At 34.0% G+C, this 12,457-nt stretch overlaps 1 protein-coding gene across 4 annotated transcripts in view; it reads left to right on the forward strand.

Annotated features, from left to right (window-relative positions):
* Window positions 1-12,457, forward strand: part of AdamTS-A (ADAM metallopeptidase with thrombospondin type 1 motif A) — a 991,514-nt gene that overhangs the window by 562,970 nt on the left and 416,087 nt on the right. For all 4 annotated transcript variants that reach the window (XR_011334233.1, XM_069836834.1, XM_069836835.1 and 1 more), the window contains exons 11-13: window positions 202-380; window positions 6,230-6,480; window positions 11,427-11,606. Coding sequence is in view for 3 of the 4 variants with exons in the window: in XM_069836834.1 (XP_069692935.1) it covers window positions 202-380; window positions 6,230-6,480; window positions 11,427-11,606 (610 nt within the window). In the remaining variant the exon portion in view is untranslated. The remainder of the gene's footprint in view (window positions 1-201; window positions 381-6,229; window positions 6,481-11,426; window positions 11,607-12,457) is intronic.

Genomic DNA, 12,457 nt, shown 5'->3' on the forward strand with positions numbered 1-12,457 from the left:
ACATTCTACACTCAATAAGAGTTAGCTTTTATCAGTATCGTTAGATGTAAACACGCGTATTTCTGTATTATAATGTTTCCAATTTTAGCAATATCTCATCTACAGCTGTACACTTATTTTAGCGATGCTTTACACAAACACGTTTCCGTAAATGTGATTTTCTTTGATCAAGTTGCACTGATTGATAGAGTGTGGTTGCAGCCAGTGTGCAAGCGGTTGTGGTGCACCACGGACATGGGGGAGCAGGCGGGCTGTCGGACGCAGTACATGCCGTGGGCCGACGGCACTCCTTGCAAGGCTGGACGCTGGTGCCAGAGAGGGGAATGTGTGGTTAAGACCGTTCTGGAGAAGGTCGATGGCAACTGGGGCAACTGGCAGCCGTGAGTATACTCCATTCTGCCTTCACTCGAATCCGCATAAAGATGCGTTTTCAAGACGATGTATTACTGAAATAACTTAGAATTTCTTACACTCTCGCCTAGTTTAACTTTATCTCACAAGTGAACTCTTAACGTGCTCATATTGGAGCGTGCCCTCAAATTGCACATGGAGATTTTTTAGTTGGTTATTTAACGACGCTGTATCAACTACTAGGTTATTTAGCGTCGATGAGATTGATGATAGCGAGATGATATTTGGCGAGATGAGGCCGAGGATTCGCCATAGATTAACTTGCATTCACATTACGGTTGGGGAAAACCTCGGAAAAATCCAACCAGGTAATCAACCCAAGCGGGGATCGAACCCGCGCCCGAACGCAACTTCAGACCGGCAGGCAAGCGCCTTAACCGACTGAGCCACACCGGTGGCCCACATGGAGATTTCCCTAGCATGGAGACAAATATAAAAACTAGCAGTAAAACCACAGTCTACTATATACAGTCGCGAAGCTCAATACGTAGTAAATATACAAATATTAGGTAGTTGCTCACCACTAGGATCGCTAATATCGCCTCATTACAGGCAATGCAAAATAGTACCGTCACAGTCTATTGTTTTTAGCACCCTCAAAGCTCAAGCTTCGTGACTGTATATAGTAAACTGTAGTAAAACTGTACCCATTCATGACGAACATTTTTATTCTTCTTTAAAAAAAGTGACCATAACTAATGATGTTAACAAACGAGATTTAGGCTACTTAAAAATAGCGGAAAAGCAATTCAAGTTTTAAAACCAAATGAAACTGTACAAATTTCACAATTAAAACATCGCTAAAATTGGATAATTTCTATAAAAAAAAAAAACAAAAATACAAAATAACTAACTTTCTACGAAGGTAACAAAATTATATTTCATATTTCCAAATCACGTAACCCAGTGGTATGACCATGATGATGCAAGAAAAAGCATTCCTTTATTCGGTGCAGGGTAAATCTATGTGTGCAATAGTATCATGCATTTCAAGCGCTATGTTCGGTTAAAGCAGGCATGCCAAAACCCTGCACATTGTGCAACTGTCTCTGTGCGATGTGCAATCTCTATTCCCCTACCTGGAGGGAGTGAATCGCCTTGGAGGGGAACGCGACAGGGCTATACAGCACCTGCAACAGCTTTTCTTTCAGTAACACAGTTTCAGTACGTGTGCCGATTTGGCTGTGTCTGTGAATGAGTTATGATAAATAAAGTAAGGAGTTCACAGATAACGGAGAAGAGAAATTACGAATCATATAACATAATTGTTATAATGTTTTCCTCAGCCAACAATAATTATTTTAAAATGAAAGGTTTTCATCAGCCCATGTCGAGGTAATAGTGTTGTGAGGTGACACTTTAGATCAGAGTAGTAAAGTTCTCAAAATATGACATTTCCAGCGCTTATTTTTTAGTCAGTACTCTCACGGTAAAACAAACGTGACAATGGCGTTATTTTGGAGTCTGTACTAACACAGCCCTCAAAGGTTAGACGACTTACGACTATCATTTCAATTCGTACTGTATAGACATTTTTGGTCTCTGCAAATAATTCATTTTCAAAGTGCGAAAAAAATTAATATTAATATTATATAGGCTAGTTTATTTTAATTATCCCTGGCAAGAGAGAAGGGTTAATTTTCCGTAATGGAAGAGGAATTCCCCCTGGGCCACATCTTGAATTCGTCACTGCTTCCCCAAACTTTGTGCATCAACATTTTACATTTAGCAGACTCACTTGTCAGCGTGACAAGACCATAGCACAATCATCCAGACTAGGGTTCGATTGCTGGTAGATCCTGCAAGATATGCGACAATAAAACAGAACAATTTTGTGGCAGAGTGTGTTCGCCAGTTTTATTGTAGCATTGACCCTAGTCCAGCCTCATTTTCATATCTTGTCACTGACTGAATAACGTCCACATTTCCAAAGGGTTGATAAATAAACCAGTTGTGACGAATAGCTTAGCGTAAAATATGAATATTAAAATACGAGAGATAGGGACCTAATCCTTTCATACGCTTCATAAAGCATGGCTTCAAGTCATTTTATATAATGAGTTCTTTGTTTAGAAGCATTTAACAAAAGATTTTATTCTCTTCGTTAAGTTTCTTTTTTATTTCATACTAAATTGAGCGATTTCTTTGTGCGATTTCTATTATCAGTTAATGTTTATTTGCTATTTTCCATAATTATATGCGTAATTGTCATGCAACTTCAGTATAGGGCAATAAACGTAAGACTTACATATTAATGTAAAAAAGATTGGGATTCCCCAAGGATTAAAATACAGTACGTATGTTACCGAATAATGTAAGTCTTATTTACGCTGATTTTCATTTATTTTAGTAGTATAAAATTTTTAATTAATGCTCATACAATTTTAGTAGCTTTCCCAATTACATTAAATAATTTTGATAATTGATTGATTACTGTAATTGATTGACTAATTATATAATGTATTTATTTATCTATTTATTTATTTATTTTTATTTATTTATTTATTTACTTATTTATTTATTTACTTATTTATTTAATTACTTATTAATTTATTTATTTATTTACTTACTTATTCATTTATTTATTTATTTATTTATTTATTTATTTATTTATTTATTTATTTATTTATTTATTTATTTATTTATTTATTTATTTATTTATTTATTTATTTATTTCTTCCAGTTCAAAAGTGCGACAACTAAAAAATTGTCATTTTTTAGTTATTTATACTACTGAAAGCCCCTTTCTTTCCGATTCAGTATTGAGATGTCATATTTACAACCAAGAAGAAAAAAAAATAAATAAACTCCTTTAGAAATAATTATAACTATGGACTTTACTAATTCATTATTAGTACATTTCGAAATGTATTAATAATGAACTGAAAGATTGTGATATACTCGTCCTGAATACTGACTCATTTCTAATTGTCGTGGTTATGAACCAGAACTCTGTTCCTTTCTAAGTGAGTTATTTGAAACTTTCAACTGAAGATATCTCAAAACTTGTTTTTTTGAGTTGTCGCACTTTTGAACTAGACGATCGATTTATTTATTTATTTACTTACTTATTTACTTACTTATTTATTTATTTACTTACTTATTTACTTATTTATTTATTTATTTGTTTATTCATTTATTCATTTAAATTGGTACGATCATATTGCTCGATTCTTTTTCTGCTATATTGAATTTTTAGTTTATAATAAAATTATGATAATCGCCACGACCAGTACGTCCACTATGACGACCACAATCACTACGTCCCACAACACCCACAATCACCATGATGACGACCATCATCAATGTTTCTGCTGCTGTTACTAATACTGTTACTACAATTATTTTGATTGAGTGTGACTTCCATCGCGTAATACAAAATGTAGTCCATAGATTTTATCCATATGCTTGAAAACATTTTATTCCGAAGCGATTGGGCAGTGGCTAAGGTAGCCTGCAGTATAACATTGAAATATTACTGTTTATCGAACAGAAACTGTCCGGAAGAACGTACAAAGAAATGAGCGTCACCATGTTACACACTCTTTCTCATTCTGCATTTTATAACTCTCAAGCAATTTAGCCCCTTTGTGATGTGGCAAATGATATTACCGATAACCTACAGGCTCACGGCACGGTAGGCTATATTTGCTTGAGCTCACAGTAGCGAGTTTATCTACTGTTCCAAAGCTGCGCTTCGGCTGATTACCTGGTTGTATTTCCTCAACTGTGAGGCGAATGTCATGTAATCCATGACGAATTCTCATCTCACTATCACCAATTTCATCGACGCTAAATAACCTAGTAATTAATACAGTGTCGTTAAATAATCAACTAAAAATATTTCCTTGAACTACTATTTGAAATACATACATAATCAGAAATCGTTTAGCTAATATGCGCCCAAACGAATTAAACTTTTGTTTTTAGGTATTGCACATATTATTTATTATTATTATTATTATTATTATTATTATTATTATTATTATTATTATTATTATTATTATTATATTATAGGTAATCGCAAAAATAAATAGAAGTGTGTAATTACTCGTAATTATGCAAATCAAACTTTCAGATTTGAATAAATTTATTTATTTATTTACTCGTAATTAATTTTGTACTAATTTAAGTAAAATAGCTGTAATTATATGTTGTAGTCATTTCTAATATAATTTTTATACTTTTGAAAGCGAAATACAGCTGCTTTGTTTTAACAGGAGTAAGGCGTACTTCAGTAAAGATAGTGACTACCTGCTTCATGAGACTTGGGTTTCTTGGTCTTTCAGAAGTTTAACAAAATTCTCAACGAAAATTATAAATAATTTCTGTAGCTATATATGAATTAATTTCTCAGATCAGGGGACATACTGTCCACTTCATTTTATTTGTCTGTTTATCTTGTGCGAGAAACTATTTAAAAAATGGTTTCAGTCGAATTCGAGTACTACATCACAATTTTGTGTTCTGCTCAGACCCGGACATAGAAACTCAGGCCCCCCTTTTTGGTAATTTAGCAAAAAAAAAAAAACAGACTTTACTCTTATTTTTTATATATATGAAAGTTTTGGTGTACCGACAAGTACCACCATTATTATTCTCCTCTGATATTGAAGCTTTAGACAACTGTCTAGTTTGCCTAGGCAGACGTTTGCTGCTGGTTCTGCTTTAAAATAAAATTGTGATTTTTTTTTCTAAAATATTGTATATCACGTATGCTGAAAATTTGTTTTCTTGAACATATCAAAATCGTCTTTTCAGCACATTCTCTAATGGGGAAATAAAATGAGCAATATTAAGAAACTTTTCTCACAGATACCTCAGAGAAGGCCAGCATCCTTGTAAGAAAAGCATCTCTCGTCCACATGGCGAAGTTGTACTGAGTGCGTAAGCGTTTTTGTAACATTCATTAGTAAAATTTATGGATATTATAACTAATTGATGAACTAGTGGACATACTCGTGTTAAATATGTAATATTTGTCCGGCTTACAGCTGTTTCAGTGCTTCACACACCATCATCAGCACTGAAACAGCTGTAAGCCGGACAAATATTACATATTTAACACGAGTAAGTCGACTAGTTCATCAATTAATTATATTCAAGTGTTAAAAGTGGTGTACGCAAGATTCAAAATGGATATTATAACATTTTCATTTTTAACTAGGCTGCATTGATTGCTGTATATTCTATCAAGCTTCTTTACTGAGCCAAGTTACCAGACTAAAATCTTTAGATTCAACGTAAAACCTGGTTTTAAGTACGGCACATAAAATTAAGTATTCAGTAGGCCTATATACGGTACACATTGTTTAAGTTGTATATTGAATTCTTAAACTACATTCGAAATAAAGTGGAAACCTTATTTTGAGAACAGTGACCCACCTATAATAGGGACAGTACATTTTTGATACTGTGAGATTATAAGAATCAGTATAATTAACAACGTACCGGTACCTTATTCTAATTGATGAAACTTTAAAGTTGTATGTACTTGTGTATGCAGGAACTACGCCTAATATGAGTAGACTTTGTTCAGAAGCTTGTAAACTCCTATATTTTACATACCGTAATAATTTACAATTTGAAGTTACTGTTTATTAGCGTGGTTTGAATCTTTGTGTGAATAATTAGTGTATTTGTCCGAACAGCCAGTGAATTATAATGTATGAAATTTTTCTAGCTAGAATCATTTAGTAAGAGAATATAAAGAACTTGCATGGTAAGGTTGAAGGATTTTACTTTTCTCTCCTTCCCGATCTGGCGATGATGATGTTCGGTATTTCATATTATTACCTATCATTAATTTTTACCACAGATTCGGAGAATGTTCGCGAACTTGCGGTGGAGGTGTCAAGAAGTCGGTCAGGCACTGCAACAGACCTACGCCCGCAAATGGCGGTCGGTACTGCACAGGACGTCGGGAACGGTATCGCAGCTGTGGAACACGTGACTGCCCACCTGGAAGCAAAGGTTACAGAGAAGAACAGTGCGCCGTCTTCAATAACAACAATTACAATATCCAAGGACTTCCTGAGGATGTGAAGTGGGTGCCAAAATATGGTGGATGTAAGTAGAAACTCGTAACCTAAAGCCCTTTTCTTCAAGTTTCTTTTTAGCGCTGTTAACAACGGGGTGAAATTGTTCGTAGTTTGCTTAATTGTGTTGAAATTCCGTCATTTAGCCTCATTTCGTTTTATAACTTTCTTCTTATCCATTCATTCCTACAAATAACCCTGTATTTTAACATGAGGCATTATGAAGAAGTTGATATTATGTGGACATATGCAAGCAACATTAAGGCCCATTCACAATGAAAATTAAACATAAACATAACGTAAGCATAAAACCTTGTGTCCATGTTATTTAATGAAAGCATTCACAATGAATTACATAAGCATAAACTTAATCTTAATCATAAGACATTAACATGAAAGTTTGCAAACTCCAAACTTTCATGGTTATGTTTATGCGATTTGGAAACAGTACACAAGCGGAAAGCGTGTTTTCATTTTTGTTTAACATCTCATGGGCTTTGCCTACAGGCAATATTTTGATCTATTGGCCGTGATGATAGCTAGGCGCGCAACATGGAATCATATGACGAAAAGTTGATTATTTTACATCTCCGTTTCTTTGATTTCAAGTATTGAAAGCCACATACTGATGCCATTGTAGTTATTAGAAACATAAATTGAATAGCAACATCGTCAGTCATTGTGCTATTCTCCATTTTTATGTAATAGATTCTGTAGTTTTGTTGATTCGGTATGTTTGTTTCCACACATGTGTTATGTTTACGTTATGTTTAATTTTCATTGTGAATGGGCCTTGGCTACTTAAGTTTGTAGGATATGTTTATGTGCTTATGCTAATGTTTACGTTATGTTTAATTTTCATTGTGTATGAGCCTTAACACAGCAAAGTAATATTCTTTAAGTGCTAAAAACACATTTTAATAAATACCGGTAATATAATGCATAACGTCAGGTTAATTTAGGATAGACGGAGTGGGGTAAATGGATATGGTACATAGGATAAGTAGATAGATTAGGCAAGTTTAGTGTCTAGTGACCGCTGCTTACAAGCTGGCGCATAGCGCTTGAAATACGGTTCTAAAGTGGTTCCCGCGTAACGTCAATTCCGCCGCTCGGAGCGCTGTTCGGTTCTAGGCCTAGATATTCGTAGCAGAACACTTAAATGGCATTGACATTTGGGACATTTAAAGGACTCACCGTTGCTTATTAAATGCTTCGTACAATATTTTATGATCTATAGATGTAATTTCAAAATTTCATCTCAATTATATTAAAATAAATGGCTGTCATTCTTGAGTTTAAAAGATATTACATATTATAAATTAAGGCACTACCTTCCTGTTGTTCAATTGATACACCATACCTTTTCGGAAATAATGAAAGAAACTTAATACATTTTACATGAACACTGCAGTCTACCCTTTTCACGTGTTTAGTTTAATCATTTGTAAGTGGGCCTAACTTTTCCCTTTCTTTTTTTTAAAAAATAATTTGACGTTGAAGTGCTATGATTTTTTCTAATGTAAACTGCAGTCACAATGCATGATAAGTACAATTGTGTGATTTTTCTTGCACACCTTGTAGTGGTGAAATAAATATCTAATAGGCCTGCTGATTAATCTGTAGTGGATAGTAATAGCAAATGCTATAGGCCTAATATTTTAGTGCGTATAAACAGTTTTCAGATTAGAAGTTAGAATTAAATTAAATTAGGAAGTTAGTCTGCAATATATGTGATTAGAAATGGTTTCGCATTTGGCGATTTCCCAAAACATAAACAAATACCTCAGGATTCTCAGGATTCTCTTAGAATTTTGCCGCCTATATGCACATGCGCATCTGCTCTCCCCGATCCCCACTTCACTTTTACTAATGTCTGCATCTTGTTCCACTGAAATGTTTTCTGTTGTCACTCATGACATGTCAGTTTAATGAAAGCATAAAGAAAAATCTTCGTTACACCATACGGTGATAGTTGTACCTTATCACAACAAATAATTGTAGTAATTATTGTTTACTTATTACTCGTAATGTCGTAATAATATTTGATTTGGCTTGGAGGATGAGGGGACTAGCTTACGTTACACTAAACTCGGCATGCACTACATTAAAATTGCATTGCTGCGTATGTTGTATCCTAAATAATGCAAATCGTATATGTGTCAATATTCAGCAGTAATAATTAACCACTGTCGAAGAATATTTCGCCATTACAAATGATTTTTAATCATACTCTTTTCCTCGAAAGTATTGAATAATGCTACTGATTGTCTTAAGGCAAGACAAACTAAGAACTATACTAGTTTAATGATGATGATGATGTTAGAAATAGTTTTCTTCATTGTTCTATATACACTTTTAACACTTAGAGATAATCACTGATTAACTTGCAACTTCTTTACTGTATTAACTTTTTAGGTAACAAGCTGGCCAGTCTAGTCAACGAGATAATTATCTAAAAAGTTAATAAAGTAAAGAAGTTGGAAGTTAATCAAATAGTTTGGATTCGTTTATAACTTACTTACTTACAAATGACTTTTAAGGTTCATTGCCACCCTCATATAAGCCAACCATCAGTCCCTCTCCTGTGCAAGATTAATCCAGTCTCTATCATATCCCACCTGCCTCAAATCCATTTTAATATTATCCTCCCATCTACGTCTCGTCCTCCCCAAAGGTCTTTTTCCCCTCCGGCCTCCCAACTAACACTCTATATGAGTTTCTGGATTCGCCCATACATGCTACATGTCCTGCCCATCTCAAACGTCTGGATTTAATGTTCCTAATTATGTCAGGTGAAGAATACAATGCGTGCAGTTCTGCATTGTGTAACTTTCTCCATTCTCCTGTAACTTCATCCCTCTTAGTCCCAAATGTTTTCCTAAGAATCATATTCTCAGACACCCTTAATTTCTGTTCCTCTCTCAAAGTGAGAGTCCAAGTTTCACAACCATACAGAACAACCGGTAATAAAACTGTTCTATAAATTCTAACTTTCAGATTTTTTTTGAGAGCAGACTGGATGACAAAAACTTCACAACCGAATAATAACACGCATTTTCCATATATATTCTGCGTTTAATTTTCTCTCGAGTGTAATTTATATTTGTTACTGTTGCTCAAGATATTTTAATTTTGCCACCTCTTCGAAGGATAAATCTCCAATTTTTACATATCCATATACCGTACTTTGTCTTTTAGGGATTTACTTCCAAATCTATCACTTTACTTGCTTCAAGTAAAATTTCTGTGTTGTCGCTAACAGTTTGTGGATTTTCTCCTAACATATTCACGTCATCCGCATAGACAAGCAGTTGATGTAACCCATCCAATTCCAAACCCTCTCTGTTATCCTGAACTTTCCTAATGGCATTCGTTTATAGTTTATTTTAAATACTATTGTACTAAATGTTAATATAGGCATTAACTTGAAAATGTTAATACTGTTACGGTACGTAAAACATAGTGAATATGAATAGGTAACTATCTTTCTGTGTATAATTTTCACATAAATCCAGTGTTAAGTATTCTTTTGTGTAAATTATATTACTTTGTTACAACACGTCTGAAATCTCCAAGAGGGTCATTCCCCCCAGGACATCCCTTGAATTCATTACTACTAGAAAGGATTCTCTTCATTCCGTATGCCAAAAGTAAAATTGGTGTAGGTATTAAGATGGTAAAAATGACTATTTTCGAGATCACTGAGACTGAACACATTGCAGTATTCATACAATAGACTATTTTGTCCATTTTTCCTTGAAAGAATCTATTAGAGGTTCATTTACTGTCAGAGCATAATTGTTACCATGCTGTGCAAGGATGCTAGACATCTCACCCTGAATAAGGGATGAACACTATAGGCTAATTAACATGCAAATAACCTAAACCTTCCAGTGAAAGTAAATAAGCATTCTTTGTCATCACTAAATAAAATAAATTTTTAAGTTCAAATTTAATATATGTGTTTTTACTTCCAAGATTCTTCGACAAGTTCTCACATATGGTAATATGATAGGAAAAGATTTCTATGGTACAGAAGAAGAATTAATTTAAATCAATAACTTTTTCTTGATTAAACTATGTAGACACTTTTCATTATTTCCTTCGATTTCAAAGTTATTTTCTAGAAAATTAGTTACACCTCAGATATGCTTAAAGAGAAATTTAATGTCAAAACATGGCACTTTATTACTCATATTCCTGAAAATTGCCACCCAATTACTACCAGTAACGAGTTTTCATCATTGCTTTAAAATAAAAAAAAGAAAATTGATTATTCTGAAAAGTAGGTTGCTGTTTATGAGCTAGATCTAATATCATTATTTTTAAGAATTGATTTTGGAACAAAAAAATTAAACCAATTTTTTAAGTACTATAGGAGTTTCAAGAAATTCGCTTATGTATAGTGTGACCTTAGCTGAAAATTCTGAAAATTCACGTGGTTACAAAATACGGATAATCTGCATTGTATGAACGATTTCCAAGAAGCGCGGTTCATTTCTCTTAAATATAGGGTTGTACCACAGTCTAGTATATACAGTCACGAAGCATGAGTTTATGAGGGTACTAGAAACAATAGACTGTGCAAGTACTATTTCGCATTGTCTGTAATGAAGAGATAGCAGCGATCTTAGTGGTTAGCAACTATCTATGGATGCATATTTACTACATATTGAGCTTCATGACTGTATATACTAGACTGTGGTTGTACTTTAAAATCTGTCACATCAGAAACTTCTGATTTCAAACAGTTTTCCAGCCGAAGTTATCTTAGCAAGCCTGAGATTTAGTCCCTATTGCCAATATCCCGACTGGAGATATCCGTTTTATATTTGTTTTGGTGCAATTATACTGAAGATTAATAATTTATTGAGTGAAAATTATCATCCATTAGATTTTACCAGAACTGGAACTTTTAACCATTAATTTTTTTGAAGTTCATATCATTTGGTTATTGTTATTTTTTTATTGCAGTTAGTCCTGATGAGCGCTGCAAGCTTTACTGTAGGGTACATGGCACTAGTGCTTATTATCCTCTGAAGGAGAAAGTCGTGGATGGAACACCTTGTGGTCCTGACACATACGATATGTGTGTGAACGGGATTTGCAAGCCAGCTGGCTGTAATCATATGCTTGGCTCGACAATGCAATTGGGTGAGATAATTTTTATCTTTTCATATTTTTCCTTCAATTAGCCTACATTATAAATAGTTCATAATAAATTGTGAATAGCAATAGTCAGTTCCCTAGGTTACGTAAGGAATGTTGTCTATTACCTTATAATACTTTATAACTTATTACAAAAACGATATAGGCCTAATGCATTACATGGCACAGAGATACCGGAACTATAAAGTAGACTGTAGGTTATAAGGGACTAGTGTTACAATAATCCTCGAGCTCCACAGCTGACGCAGTACAACAATTGCCGTATGTTACGCTTTCAAGCAGTGGCGGCTCATGAACTTGTGGATTGGGGGAGCTGCAGTAGATTTTGGTACATACAAATTTCACTTCTTGATATCATTACTAATAAGTATAGGACAAAAATAAATGCACTACATATCGAAAAATCAAAACTTCCTGACTTAGTTGGGAGATGTCTGTTGCATCATTTGCCATAATCGCTTAAAAAAAAAAAAAACATCCATTTCAGTCTGAATTTCAGATCAGCAGACACTTAACATGCAATCTACCAGTTCATTCTGAATTGTTTTAGAACTACCTTTAAACAGTGGCATTTTCCAAATAATTTTTGAGAGGCTCGTTTAGATTACTCACGAACTGTAGCAACCCACGAAATACACCAGGGTTCTTCGAATCGTTTTTTCGTCATGTCCCCTAAGGGGGAGTTCATATTGGCCACAAAATCAATATTTTTTAAATAATTTCACTTTTTGTTATTATTTTTGAGAATGTTTGTTTTCCTCGCTTCACTTAGTTGCGCAGCAATATTAGTTTTGCCTAACATTGTCAATGAAACAACATTTTTCAGGTGAGACAGC

This window comes from Periplaneta americana, chromosome 10 (assembly GCF_040183065.1).
Source record: "Periplaneta americana isolate PAMFEO1 chromosome 10, P.americana_PAMFEO1_priV1, whole genome shotgun sequence".
Classification (NCBI taxonomy): domain Eukaryota; kingdom Metazoa; phylum Arthropoda; class Insecta; order Blattodea; family Blattidae; genus Periplaneta; species Periplaneta americana.